The sequence below is a fragment of the Mus pahari genome, chromosome 3, assembly GCF_900095145.1.
Source record: "Mus pahari chromosome 3, PAHARI_EIJ_v1.1, whole genome shotgun sequence".
Classification (NCBI taxonomy): domain Eukaryota; kingdom Metazoa; phylum Chordata; class Mammalia; order Rodentia; family Muridae; genus Mus; species Mus pahari.
Window position 1 is genome coordinate 128379020 of NC_034592.1, and position 15180 is coordinate 128394199.

General features: G+C 43.9%; 1 protein-coding gene and 1 pseudogene across 1 annotated transcript in view; both read left to right on the top strand.

The window, feature by feature from the left end:
- The window catches only part of Rin2 (Ras and Rab interactor 2), a 102648-nt gene extending 99009 nt beyond the window's left edge, over nt 1-3639 (top strand). The window contains exons 11-12 of the mRNA XM_021192786.2: nt 69-201; nt 1593-3639. Coding sequence (XP_021048445.1) covers nt 69-201; nt 1593-1913 — 454 coding nt within the window. The 3' untranslated portion in view covers nt 1914-3639. The remainder of the gene's footprint in view (nt 1-68; nt 202-1592) is intronic.
- A 4588-nt stretch (nt 3640-8227) lies between these two features.
- Nucleotides 8228-8860, top strand: LOC110318022 (annotated as a pseudogene).
- Nucleotides 8861-15180: the final 6320 nt, after the last annotated feature.

Here is a 15180-nt window from a genome sequence, read left to right on the forward strand (position 1 = left end):
AAAAAAAAAAAAAAACATACACACATTTGGCCCGCTGTTAAATACCTAACCCAACAAAATGTCCAAAGGAGAAAGCCTGGGCAGAGGGACCGGATATCCAGTTTCCTCAGGAAACAGCAGTGCTTATCCTGCAGCGCAGCACCCCCACCCCCACCTCCCCCACCCCAGTTGCCCTTTGGGAAGTGGGGGAGGTGCAACAAGGTATGTTTCTACTGCCCCTCCCCCCTTCTCTCCTTCAAGTTCTAAACCGAATCCCCTGGAATCAGCCGGGCAGCAGGTCAGAGAGTGGACACCGCAGCCAGCCCCCTCGCAGGTTTCCAGGCCGAGCTGCTGTGTGGTTCCCATAGGGTGACACAGAGCCATTCCCTGGCCCAGCAACCCCGGAGTTACTTCTCTCTGCGCAATGGGGATCCGATCTGCAGCTCCCTTTGGGCAATCATCTGAAGGCTCCCGTGAAACCCTGAAACGTGGCTGTGCTTTATTTCCAAGTGCTGCGCGGCCAGTTCCCTTGCAGGAACCTGCAATGGCAGGATGTATTTGCCTTCGTGTCCAGATTCACACCTCCCTTGCCTTTCCTCGCCCACTTCTCATACTCTGAAAACAAGCCTTGGTTCAAAGTCAAGCCCGTGCTTGAAAAGCAAGGTCAGCATGTTCTTCTCCAAGATTGCAATGTTCTCAGAAATTCCTTTCAGACACACCAACTACAAAAGAACAACACATGCTGCACCCCCACACACACACGCCACACACATACCACACACACCTGCTTAGGTTGTTCAAGAGCATCCACACAGTGAGTTGTTTAGCTCATGCAGACGTTGGGCTACTGCCATATAGGGTATGTATGCAAGGAGAGGGGTTCCTGGGAGGCTCACTGTCTCTTAAGGCACCTACATGACTCTTAATGCCAAGCCTGCAACCGGCTCCTTTTACTTCCCCAGCATCACGTTATGCTTAGTCAGCCCCAAAACCTTCTGGCAGAATCAGCATCCCTTCCCTGATTCTTCCCACATTTCAGCCCGAGCCACTGGGAGCCTTATGTAAGGTGGCGCCGCATGAGATCACTGCATGGGGAGAGTGGTCAGACCTCAGCAGTTTGACCAAGCCTTGTTGTCTTTGGGTAGGCTTCTTAGAACGGCACAAAGCAAGCATCATGGGTGCTGGTATGTCTAGATGTTTTAAATCCCTTCCTGCTAACTGCTGCCCCAGACTCTCCTGCTGTTTGGGTTATTTTTCAAGCTGAGAAAAATCCCAACTTCGGATAGGGTTCACATTCTTAGGATCTCTTCAGCAGCTGGCTTTATAATGGATATAGAAAGATGAAAACCAGGGCTGGTGGAACTTCCTGTTGTTTCCCTTTGCAATGAATTAACATGTGGCAGTTCAGTCCCGGCCATAGTCTCTGCCACTGTCCAAGTACAGATCAGAATCTTTCCTGGCAAAAGCTGCATGCATGGTCTGACTGTCTGACTAAACATCTGGACAAGCCTGAGCCTTGAGTGGCTCGCCAGTTCAGCCTTGCACTTACCTCTGAACAGCGTCTGTTTGCTTTTCTGCGCTTGCTCCTGACATCTCTGTTTTCCCCTTGACAGAATTACCTCCGAGTTGCCTTCCAAGAGGTCAACAGCGGATGCACTGGGAAGACCCTCCTTGTGAGACCGTACATTACCACAGAGGATGTGTGTCAGCTCTGTGCTGAGAAGTTTAAGGTGGAGGACCCTGAAGAGTACAGCCTGTTTCTCTTTGTTGATGAGACATGGCAACAACTGGCAGAGGACACTTATCCTCAGAAGATCAAGGCCGAGCTGCACAGCCGGCCTCAGCCCCACATCTTCCACTTTGTCTACAAACGAATCAAGAGTGATCCTTACGGGGTGGTTTTCCAGAATGGAGACGACCTCACTCCCTCATAGGGGACACATGGGACTTCCCATTGATACATCCAAAAAGGGAGCTGAGAGTCTAGCTTTCTGGCTGCCTTGTGTTTGAGCTTAGAAGACAGCCACCTTCTCAAGGATCCCTCAGTTCAGTGACTAAGCCATCCATAGGCTGACTTGGCCAAGGGCATCCTTTAGATTCATTGCCCAGATGAGGTAGCTGAGATTTGGGAAATAGTTAAGACTCTACTCCAGAAATGGTGAATTGCATTTAATGGTTCAGGTGTCCTGAGATCACTGGTTAATTAACTAGTTAACCTTAGCCAGCTTCAGGGTTGGCTTACACATCTGTATATGTGCTGAGGAAACACTTAAGGTACAAACTCTTCTCTTGGATTCCATAGCAGGTGTTGACAAGACTGTTGGATGCAGTGTGTCAGGTCCCCCTCAGCTTTGTGGATGGCGCCACCCTTCCCTCATGCCCTTTTTTTGTCCTTCCTTCATTCTATACTTTTTTTTTTTTTTTTACAAAGAGCCTTTGTGTTTTTATATATTTCATAGAAAAATTTATAGCAGTTGCAGGTAAACTGTCAGGATTGGTTTTTAAAATATTTTTGTAACTTTTAAAATATTCTATAAGTATGCATGTGATTTAACATTTAATATTTGAAGATAAATCTCTTGCTGGATTTGAGAGTACTGCATTTTTAGATGCCTCGTAGATATCTCTCTTCTGTAACTGGATATTTCAGCAAATTTGTGGGGAGAGACTTCTGGTTGTCTTAAAGCAATCCCTGACGCTGGCCACAGGCTGCCTTTAAAAAATCGGGTATACTGTTATATTGTTACATTGTTCACTTTTAGCAGTGTATTGTTACATTGTTCACTTTTAGTGCTGGTGTACCGGTTCGTTGTCTGTTTATGTTTTTAAGCAATTGATGCTGAGAATTAGGAGAGAAATGAATGTAGAGAGAGGTAGAGAGAGAAACAGACTCTTAAAGAGGGACTGAGGAATGTAGTCTGCAGGTTCAGGCTCTTCCGGAGGACATTGGGAAAGAAGTCAGTACTGTAAAATATGTGCTGTGGTGAGCTTTGACAAAGATCTATTCCATATGCTATCTGCTTTGGGGAAACAATTTTTAAAATCCCTATAAGGAAAAGTAAATCAAGGATAACGATCCCTCTGACCCATTTTTTAAGCCAACACTAAAGATATCAGTTATTTGGAGGCAGAAACCAAGTCATGTATAATATGAGTTTAGTTGAGTTCAATGAGATGTTGATGGCAAGAGAATGCACCAAAACCAAAAACAACCCAAAAAAAACAAAACAAAAACCCTCTGTATTATAAGATTGGACAATGGTTGGGGCGTGGCTCAGTGGGAGAGCTAACATACACACACTAGCATGCTGGGTTTCCATCCTCAGCATGACAATGAGCAAAGCAAACAGAAAACATGGATGTATGGTGACGTCAGACTTATGTTGTATAAAATGAATTTATGGACACACGTATTCCAGAAGGGTCATACATCAGTGTAATACAGATCATTGCAAAACAAAAGCAGAAAGCCATGTTACTGTCCTGTGTAAGGATGCATAGGCATCTGATCCAGAGGACCTCGTACCCTGTACCCCTGGCTTTTGTTGTCCCAGAACCCTCCCTCGGCACATGCTGTGTTGTGCTTCCTTTTGTAAATGATTTTCAATGGAATTTTGCACATAATACATTGTAATACTGTACAATAATCCTGTATAAAATAATTTTGCAATATCCTTCAGTTGTCTTTTTTGTTGTTAGTGGTGGTGGTGGTGGCAGCAGTGATTTGTTTGAGTCAGAATATAATCAGGTACCCAAAGATGCTGTGCAAGTGTACATGACAGTGGCTGAGGCTTGGTGGCCTATGTCTTTTACTAGCACCCGGGAGGCACATGGATCTCTGTGAGTTGCAGGCCGAGCTGTGCTACATAGTGAGACCCTGTTTCAAACATCCGGGGGTGCGAACACACAAGTGCACGCATGCACACAATACACAGCCATAAACTCCACATTGATCTGGTAGTTGCAAAGAGCAAATAGGATACTGCTCCGAAGCTTATGGACCATTAGAACAGAAATCACAAAGCGAAGAGAACAGTTGGTCCATGACCCGCAAGTATCCAGCACAGTTCTTGGCTTAGATGGCTCCAGAGCAAATCACAACTGATCTGAACTCGGAGCCAGGCAGGGTCCTGCAGACAGCTCCTCCCTGTCCTTAGGCAACCTCTACTGTGTCCTGGCTGAGAGTTAGGATTGCAAAATCTGCGAGCAGCACAGGCCTGATCCTCTGCTGAGTGTGTTCTGGGGATTGCAGCCATGCGACTGCTAAGTGCCCATTGCATCCCTGTGGATGGAGGAAGGGAAGAAGTTCAAAGGGTTTCTGGGATATCAGTAAGATAGCTGCTTAAGAGACCAGAAGGAAGGCCGAATGAGCTTGCTTTCGATGTTTGGAGTGAAGAGACACTGATCTTGACATCTGTCCAGCTGTCCTCCCAACTCTGCAAATTTAGACGATGAGGCCGTCCTTAGGCTGAGGTACTCCTCTTAGATTAAAAGCGGGTCACGACATCCAAATTAGGCAGTCCGAGCAGGCCCCGTGAGAGCAGAGTAAGAAAAGCTAGAATGAGCAGAAGAAAACATCACAAGACTTGTCCTGGTTTGTCATTGGGTAATGCTTCCCTGGCAGAGTTTCAACACATGTGTCTTCAGTTTTTCCCCCCACGCAGGCATTTCTCACTTCTCAGTTTGTCAGGAAACAGGCCCTGGTGGAGTTTGGATAGGGTAAGAGCAGAGTAAAAATATACATGCTGGACTGAGGGAGAGGAGCGTGCGCTTCCAAACCTAAAAATATCTTGAATGGCAGCCAGAGGAAGGAATTTTGTTTTTGATGTTGAACAGACTGCCAACTCTGACCCCCTTAGGGACACAGAAAAGGAAAAAAAAAAAAAAGAAAAAAAAAAGAAAATGGAAATTGTCAAGGTTGTTTGTATCATGTGGCAGTTACTTTAAATCTACAAGCAAATGCAAACTAAAGGGAGGAAGCTGGGCCTGACTGCTTCCATTCACAGATGTGGCCTCACTGCCCCAGCAGCTCTGACCTTCCTCTTCTGGAAGAAACATGAAATAAAAGGGGCCTGTGGTGGTTAAGAGTCTTGGCTCTACCCTCAGGTGTCTGGGAAGACTGACACAGGTGGGGATCCATCTACGGGGGACACATGGTGTAATTACCCAGCAGCGTCTGAGAACAAAATGGCAACTCTCTGTTTTCAGACCATTCGAGCATGGGTAAATTTGAGACCCAAATGTTGCTTGTCATATGGTGATCCTGAGTCAAGTGGGGAAAATGGTCTTCTCCCCAAATCATATTACAGTGCCGAATCACATGCAGATGACGGGAAAGGAGAGGGAGGGCAGAACTGGCTTTTGTTTCAGGAAACATGTTCCATGCTGAAAAGGGTCTGTTGTTTTAGCATCAACAAGTGGGTAGCAGCTGGCCCAAACTTCCACATGAATATTGATTCTGCTGGGAAAGGAACCATAGGGAGTTTAAAAGAAAAAGAAAAAAAAAAAACGACCAACAACAACAAAAAGAAAGCATATTTGGAGTTAGGAGTGTAGCTTGATAATACAGGGCTCGTGTAGCATACTCTTGGTCCTGTGTTTGATACCCAACATGCACTGCACAGGCACGGCTACCCACCTCTCTTCACTCCTACCTGTACCCCCTCCCACCATGAACTCGCTCAGAGATCCAAAGGGTATCAATACTCCTCATTTTACATTTTGTTGATGCCAATTGGTGTTTAAGACAAGTTTCACCATGTACCCTAAAACTGGCCATAAACGTGCCGTGTGGTCCTCCTATCTCTGACTCCTGATAATTGAACCCCACCCCAGTCCAGGGCCAATGCTCCTTTGCTGTTGTTGTTTTGAGAAAGGGTCTCACACAGTCCAGGGTGATCTCAAGCTCCCTGTGCAGCCAAGTATGGGATTACATACATGTGACACAGAGCCCAGCTAGTGGGCCAGTCCTCTTACCTGAGGGATAACCAAGGTTTGTCCTGAGGATTCTGGATGCAAAATGTCCCAAGGAGTGACGTGGCTAGGGGACTGGTTCTTTTCTTGATTCTAATACAAACTTGAATCCTAAAGTAGAATTTTCCAAAATTCTTTTTTTTTTTTAAATTTATTATTATATCTAAGTACACTGTAGCTGTCTTCAGCTGCACCAGAGGAGGGTGTCAGATCTTATTACGGATGGTTGTGAGCCACCATGTGGTTGCTGGGATTTGAACTCAGGACCTTCGGAAGAGCAGTTCGTGCTCTTAACCACTGAGCCATCTCTCCAGCCCTTCCAAAATTCTTCTTCTCTATATTAAAAGCACTCAGCATTATACGACTGTCTCTGGGTATTACCTTTGACAGAATGTATTCAAATCAATGTAGCTGAACTTTTCAGTTTGTCTTGTGGGGATGAGGTCCACAGAGAGCTAGGAAAGACATTCAGAATACCCCTTTCTTGCCTCTCTAAGAGCAGCACTTCCATTTCTAGGACACTTGTCACTCACACAATAGGAGGTGTAGTCACTAGCTCTTCCTCTTTCCTTCGAGGTGGCCATCTCTATTTCTTCTTATGCCCCACCCCCACCTCACCCCCACCTGGGAGCTATAGGGCGTTTCTCTCTCACAGCAAGTCTAAAAATGCTTGTATTCCACTCCAAGGCCTCCTGTCAAAGCACAGCTACGACTTGCCTTATTGCTTGCTTTTCCAGCTCTAGCTAGAGAATTCATTGTGACTGAACCATCAGCCACCGACCCTGTCTGTCACAAAGACTCCAGTGCTGCAGTTTTAAGTGTGTCATTTGAAGTAAGTTTGATTTTGCTTCTCAGTAGTGCTGGGATGGGATCCAGGTCCTTGCGTTCTCTAGGTAAGCCCTCTGCCTCCGAGTTGTGACACCCAGCCCTAGGTTACATCTTGAAATCATCTGGAGCTGCCTAGACCATCAGTGGTCTTCAAGTGGTACCCAAGTGTCCAGGTGATTAACACCTCAGGATGCTCCCACCAAGAGCCACCAGGCACAATTTTTTTTTTTTTTTTCCCGACAGGGTTTCTCTGTGTAGCCCTGGCTGTCCTGGAACTCACTCTGTAGACCAGGCTGGCTTCGAACTCAGAAATCCACCTGCCTCTGCCTCCTGAGTGCTGGGATTAAAGGCGTGTGCCACCACGCCCGGCTGCACAATTCTTAAAGTGACAGCACCGTGGACGTGTAGCCTCTTGCTTGGTCACTAACATCTGAATAGTGCACATTCCTTATTTCACTCAAGTACTTTAATCTCTTGGGCTGCTTTGTCCAACATAAACATAAAGCCGATTACAAATTTTCTAGAAGCCACATTCTAAAAAAGAAAAAGACTAGCAGTTCAAATTAATTTTAGTTATAGATGTTATTTAACCCCTGAGATTCCAAATATTATTATTTCAACAATATAAAACATTAAATAGGTATTTTACATTCTTTTTAAATATAAAGCCTTCAAAAATCTTATGTTTATTTAATACTCAATAGCACATTTAATTACACATGAACTTTATCTCAAATAATCTCTAGCCTCTGTGCCTAGTGGCCACCAAACTGGATAATGAATATATTATAACGTATTAGCAGAAATGATTTTAAGTGTGTGTGAGAGAGAGAGAGAGTGAGATAGAGACAGACAGAGACAGAGAGACAGAGAGACAGAGAGAGAGAGAGAGAGAGAGAGAGAGCACATTTCTTACTAGCTAAGCGAACCACCAGGAGCTATAGTTAGAACATTTTCCTGGAAAGGAAGAGAAACAGAGGAAAGAGGATGCAACGACAAGTCTTGCTGATCTCCCATTCATGGCCAAAATGTGATCCTGAGATGAGCCATCTCCACCCCCAAAGCAGTCGGAAATAGTACTCCCAAAACGGAATTAATAATGAGCTAAGAATACTACTGTAATCAGGGTTATCCCAACAGTTCCCCTTCTTTTAATTCCATTTATTTATTTATTTATTTATTTATTTATTTATTTATTTAGGTTTTTCGAGACAGGGTTTCTCTGTGTAGCCCTGGCTGTCCTGGAACTCACTTTGTAGGCCAGGCTGGCCTCGAACTCAGAAATCCTCCTGCCTCTGCCTCCCGAGTGATGGGATTAAAGGTATGCGCCACCACGCCCGGCAATTTCACTTATTATGTTTACTTGTTTACTTAGATATTAACATATGCGTTTAAAGACATTCATCAGTGCTACTCCTAACTTACTTTGAAAAAACAAACCATAGGAATGACGTGGTGCTCAACCTGGCAGCCACTTGGCCCGCATGTCGCATGTCGGGCTTTCCCAGCCACGGGATCTCCCGAACCTCCTCTTCTCTCTGGGGCTCGTGCGGTCACTGTGGGACTTTGTGGGGCTGCTGCCTCTGGTGCCTTCGGTGGCTAGGAGATGCCCAAGTGTGAGGACCTCAGAGTGGAACAATATATTTGTAAAGAACCATAAAGAAACGATGCTACGCAAGATTCAGTCAACTGTACAAACCATACAGCTTGTGTTTAGTGTTTTCCAGCTTGTAAGGATTTGAGTGGAAATGAAATACATTTTACCGAAAATGAAGTTGGTTTTCTCAAGCCCATATCTTGCCAAAATGTAAATGGCTATTCGTATAGAGCGGCAGTTGCATTACTTCTTTTCTGGGATGGCTGGGAGCACACTGATTTTACCTTGGATATTCTACCTGAAGCTTGTTAAGAGTTTTGCACCATAAGATTTTGTGGAATTGGGAGCCTGACTGATGTCCTTTTTATTTCAGTGCAGACTGTTGGCCCTTCAGATGAAAGCAGTTACATTATAGACTATTAGGGAACCAGACTTATAAGACTCAGCATTACTAATGAGACATTTAGAAAAACACAGTTGTAGCTATTAAGTGTTAAAAATGAGGAAAACGTTTGAGCCTTCCTGATTTCAGTCAAGAACCCCGTATGTGAAATCTCAGATTTTCCTTTAGTATATCACGTGAGCTCAACTTCGATTTGTAGATTTAGTTAAAATATATTATTCCTAGATTTATTTAATAGTCTTTCTTAGAAATTGGTATGATTTTTTTGTGGGCTTCTGTCTCTATGAGATAGTCTGTTACTCGACGTTTGTCATTTTCATTTGTGAAAAATAAAAATATAACTTATTCAGAAAAAAGAAAGAAAAAAAACATAAAGTATGTGATGTGGTTCATTCGTATTATTTCTTTTGTCCAGACTCCATATTTGCTGTAGCTGTGGGAGAATAGGCTTCTTTGACAGATTACAATATTAGTTAATTTTCTTTTTCGTCTTCTTCTCCTGACCATTTACTGGTGTGCAGGCGGATGCAGTTCATTATGAACTGAAAGAAAGAAAAACAAATGTCATAACGCTAAGCTGTAACAGCACTTTCACCAACTGGAAGCCTGTACAGAAGTCAACCAGCACCGAGGCAGGAGACTGTCTGTCCTGACAGCCACAGGGTCAAACCCCCTGCCCACTGGAAGTCCACTAGGATTCCAAGTCCCTCTTGGACTTGATGGATTAGAATCTACTTTTGGAAATAGTGGTACAGCATAGACCTCTCATGTACAAGGTCCTGGAGCCAGTTCCCAGCACTGCATAAAAAGGGGTGGGGTGGGGAGACAAAGAAATTGAGAATTTGTATTTCTGCACTTTAACAAAACTCCCCACCCCACATGGATTTATGTTCAGTACAATATGGCTTGACTGCAAAGCCTATTTGGGACATAGGACCTGGCCAACTGATTCAAGTAAACCAACAAATGAACAAACATGCGATGCTACCCCACCCCTCAGCGGGAGGATGCAGATTACGATGCCTAGTAGAAATATGGCATACAATCTTGCTTAAATCACCTGTGTATCCTATCCTACAAAAGGATAAAAATGTGTATATCAAAAGCAAGTACTTACCTCATTTTTAGCCATGATATCTTGCTTTTTAGGCAAAGGGTCCTCTGGACCTGTTATGATTCGAAAAATGAGAAGGTGACAGTAAAAACAATGACTTTGCTGGAAGCTGTGTGTCAGGAGGGCCTGTGTCTGGGCTAGCTGCTTGAAGATATGTGTGTATAGTTAAGCGCATGCACGTGTGTGTGTGTGTGTGTGTGTGTGTGTGTGTGTGTGTGGTATAATTACATAGTCCATCTAGTTAACTAGTCGGTCACACTGTCTACATGTGATGTGAGAGGTTTATGAGCCTTTTAGTTTTCTCAGGAGACAACTTCGTTTTAAAGGCAATTTGCCCAACCAAAGATCTATCAATGATGGGGCTGCCTTCCTCATTGGTTTTGAAGACTGAAGAAGATATTTTAAAATCAAATGTAGTTGCTAGCCAAAGAATGAATTACAGAAAAGCAAGCTGTGAAAGGTGCTGCCCCCACTTCTCCAGAGAAGAGACAGGGTTTCTCTGTGTAGACCTGGTTGTCCAGGAACTTGCTCTGTAGACCAGGTTGGCCTCTTAATTCAGAGAGCCACCTGCCTGACCAAGCCAGCTCAGTCCATCAACAGAGTCTCAAAGGAGCAAGGAGTGAAAAGAAAAAGACAATTAGACAGCATTATAACCTGGCCCCAGCCAATTCTGAAGCTGGTTTATTTATTTATTTATTTTCAGTCTGCTTTTATATCATTCTGGGTACATACAAAGAATATGGTCAAGGTTAAGGAACAAACAAGGCAATACACAAAAATAGTCAAGGAACAGACAAGGCAATAAACAGAGTCCTGTGGTAATCAGGGACTTATCAAGATCTGTCAAAGTCCGGCTGAACCTACTTCTGTGTCCTGGCCCAATGTCAAATTCTTGACAAATTTCTAGAAGCGGGCCCCCAAGAGCTCTCCACACCTGCCTCTGCCTCCCAAGTGCTGCCCAGCGTTATCATTCATGAGGTTTGCCTCCTCTTTTGAGGGAGGGATTTAAAATAAAAACTGCATTATTTATTAACTCAAACATTAGAAGGTTTTAATAGGAAGTCACAGTTCCCTGCTCTCTACTCAAACTCATTTCCAATGCCTCCTCCGCCAAACCTCCTTCAGCTCCTTCTCCATAATTAGCTTCAATTTTTCTAAAAAAAAAAAAAAAAAAACAAAACAAAAAACATGATTACATGCAGTTTAGACTTCCTTTCCATGTAATTTTGGGGAGGAAGATCCTGAGGATAAAACCAGGGGCTTATGCATGCTAATCAAGCCTCTACCATGAGTTAGGCTCTAGCTGGACATTAATTTTTGTTCCATTATGGATGGTAGAGATGTGACCACCTCTTTAATATGCCCTCTCCACATGTTGCCCATGCCTCTTTTTTTTTTTTTTTTTTTTTTTTTGAAGACTATAGAGTGTGGCTACTTGTGAGATGGTCCTCTTGGGTCAGGCGGTTCCACTACCACACCCAACAAAATTTGCCTCTATCCTGCTGGGAGTGGGGGTGGGGGTGGGGGTGGGGGTGGGGGTAGGGATCAGTGTAGCTGTCAGCATCCTGGGATTCAGAGGGTTTCCATCTTTCAGATGCCCCACTTCCAGTGGAGGGCCAGTGCCTCTCTGTCTGTCCTAGAACGCACACTGAGTGTTACAGCATGCATCCATGCGTAGGTGTAGGTGAGGGTCTCCAAAAGCGTCAATTCTAAGTGTCATGGCAGTAGCCACATTTACTATTTTGGCAGCCTCTTAAGTTACACATCAAAGCATTTTTTAAGGGACATCATTTCTCCTTCCCCCTTCTTTTATGAGATTATAGGTGTTCCTCATTGCCTTGGATAGGATTGCAATCTGACAGGATAAGACCATGAGTCATAAAGGTTGCACAAGGGGATTATGACATCTACCGTAAATGAAATTAATGATCTTGCTTGTGAGGTTGCTAGAAAAGTGCACGTTTACAAGTGGGGAGAGACAGGCCATACTTGTTCATCTATGTTTAGGTCTTAAGAATGGCTCATCCCTGTTGAGGGATTTGCTGAAGGAGGTAGAGGCAGGAGGATCGCGAGTTTGAGGCCAGATGGAACTATGCATTTTTTCCTAGCACTCAGGAGGCAGAGGCAGGCAGAGCTCTGAGCTTGAGGCCAGCCTGTTTACAGAGCGAGTTCTTAGACATCCAGAGCTACACAGAGAAACCCTGTCTCAAAAATCAAAACCAAAACAAACAGAAAAGTTCACTGCTACTTTAACATTCTTAGCTAAGTGTCTGGGTACAAAGGTTCTATCTCTACCTAGGTGTCCTTTACAGCACAACCTGTTAATCACGCTGGAATTTTTAACTCCAAGCTAGTGAGAGGCTTCAACGAGATTCCAAGGCAGGGAGGCCCCTTTCCATTCCAAACCCCTTTTACCTTTTCTTGTCCCTCCGGTCTTCCTGAGGACTTGGGCACAACCTATCTGTCTCTCTAGGGAGCAAGGGTCTCACTTTCTCCCTGCTCTTAAACCTGCTGTGCCCAGCCCCAGCACCCACCCCCACCCCCACTCTGCACAGGAAATGAACAGCTTTTTTCTTGTTGGCTTTTTCTCCTGCTCTGAACCATTGCTTTCTCCTGTCCAAAAAGCTTTCTGGAATCCAAAATTGTGTTTCCAGTTCTCATTGTCTCTTAGCCTCTCGTCCAACCTTTTGGTCCAAAGGGGCTAGGACCTTTTAAATTCCATTCTGATAAACTATTTCTCTGACAGTAAAATGAGCCAGTTCAATCCGGATTAGATTATATTACATGCAGGTTTATTGGGAAACTTCTCTAGAGCAAGTTCACTGGTCCCAAGGACCAATGCCAGGGAAGTCACCATGGAGAGAGAGAAGTGGAGGAAGAGAGAGAGAGAGAGAGAGAGAGAGAGAGAGAGAGAGAGAAACCTAGACCAAAATATGCCTGGATTATATAGGGAAGGGCAGCCTCTGGAGATAGGGCAGCCCAGACCCCAGTCAGGAAAGTGCAGGGTTGGGTACACCAGGTAGGGACTGAGGGATACTGAGAGAACCTGAGGCCAGGTCTGCTTTGATATGTAAAATATGTATATGAGTCCCTTGTCCCAGGTTCAGAAACTAAGCATATTCTATTAAAATTTTTCCTGTGTGTGTGTGTGTGTGTGTGTGTGTGTGTGTGTGAAGCCAGGCATGGTGATACATGCCTTTGATCCCAGTACTCAGTAGGCAGTGGGAAGTGGATTTCTCTGAGGGAGAGGCCAGCTTGGTCCAGATAGGAAGTTCCAAGACAACCAGAGCTGCATAACAGAGAGGTGAGGGGCTATCTCAAACAAACAAAAAGTGTGTGGATTTCAGAGGGCAACTTGTGGGAATTGGTTCTTTCTACTCTGTTTGGTCCCAGGGATCAAACCTGGGCAGTCAGACTTGGCCGTATCAGCTTTACTAGACAAGGGGCTTAGGATGCAGGCTCTTTACCACTAAGTTACATCTCCCAGTGGCTTTATGCTCTTTAAAAGGAATATCTGTTTTTTATTTTGATTTTAGTATGAAATAGTAAGGAACAGATACATCCAGCCTCTTTGTTTACTTGAAAGCTGTTGTCAGGTTTAATTTCAGTGACGAATGCCTTTATACATTCTAGTTAACATTACTGAAAAGAAATAGTTATGTCGACAGCCCAGGTCAATGCTCCCATCCTTTCCAGTTATTCTTTGATAAAACGTAAAGGTTTAAGCAAAGATAGCTACCCATGCAGGCTGTGTGGCTCTCAAGCCTGTTGCCTGAGACACATCAATACGTATATTTACTATGCACTTTGTGCTTCCACAGAACCTGGAGAAACAGAAGCAGGACAGTGACAGATGGAGCATCAGGATACTGACTTGTTTTAAATGTGGACTCTTGCAAGATGGATGCGAATCTAGGTCATCGCTGTTTACAAAGACCACATGGTGTTTTGTTTCAATGAGGAGGAAATGTTTTGTAATTAAGTGTGGTAAAAAAGCTTGTAGCTTTTTCCAACTGAGCAGCACGAGAGGAATTACTCACTGTGCAGTGATAAATCCAAAGTTCTAGGAGGCATTGCTAAGGCAAGGAAAATGTGTAGCTGGGATAGACATTGTTTTCCTGGGTGTTAAAAAGAAAATCTAATGCACTGGAGTGGAAATCAATAAAGTATGTCCTAGAACTGCAAACGCTGTGGGGCACTCGGGGGGGTTTAAGGTACTTTATGTGTTTAAGTAAATTAATTTAAACGGTGGCACATGGCTTAAACTTCAGAGGCAATTTTTAGGGACCCAGATTTCTGTGCATTTGGGAATCTCTTCAGTTTTACTTCATTTTCAACTTTTTTTTCTTTGTTTGTTTGAGAGGGTGTGACTCTGTAGCCCTGGCTGGTCTAGAACCTACTGAGATCCATCTGCCTCTACCTCCTGAATGCTGGGATTAAAGGTGTGGACGACCAAGCCTGTTGAATTTGTTTTTTTTGAGATATGGTCTTCCATAAGCCAGGATGGCCTCAAACTCCTTTTGTAGCTGAGGGACTGGAAGGGCTTGTCCTGCCTCCACCTCCCAGGCTCTGGGACTGCAGGTGCTTCCTACCACCCTCAGGTTCCCTTCACCTTTACCACAGTTCTATTTTCTTACGTTAAATTTAAGGACTGTTAAAGTCATACATTTTACTTAATATTGACATATGTAATCTACAGTAATAAGCCGAGTCACCTTCTAAGTAAATCTTTCTCTATTCTCCTAAACTAGGCAGAGAAGTATCTATTCATCCAGAGGTTCTATTTCTGGGTGGCAGAATTTTGAGTCATTGTTACTTTCTTGTCTGTATGTTTCCACAAGTCTACAATATGTTAATGTGTACATAATCCCTTTTATTAAAATAAGACAGGCTTTAAAATTTAAATAGACCTCAGATGTATTTTTTTTTTGTTTATTTTATCTTATTTTTTTGTTTTTCAAGACAGGGTTTCTCCGTATAGCCCTGGCTGTCCTGGAACTCACTTTGTACACCAGGCTGGCCTTGAACTCAGAAATCCNCCTGCCTCTGCCTCCAGAGTGCTGGGATTCTCAGATGTATTTTTAAAACCCATAAGACAAGTGTATTAGTCAGGATTCTCTAGAGTCACAGAACTTACGGATAGTCTCTATATAGTAAAGGAATTTATTGATGACTTACAGTCTGCAGTCCAATTCCCAACAATGGTTCAGTAGTAGCTGTGAATGGAAGTCCAAGGATCTAGCAGTTGCTTAGTCCCACGCGGCAAGCAGGTGAAAGATCGAGAAC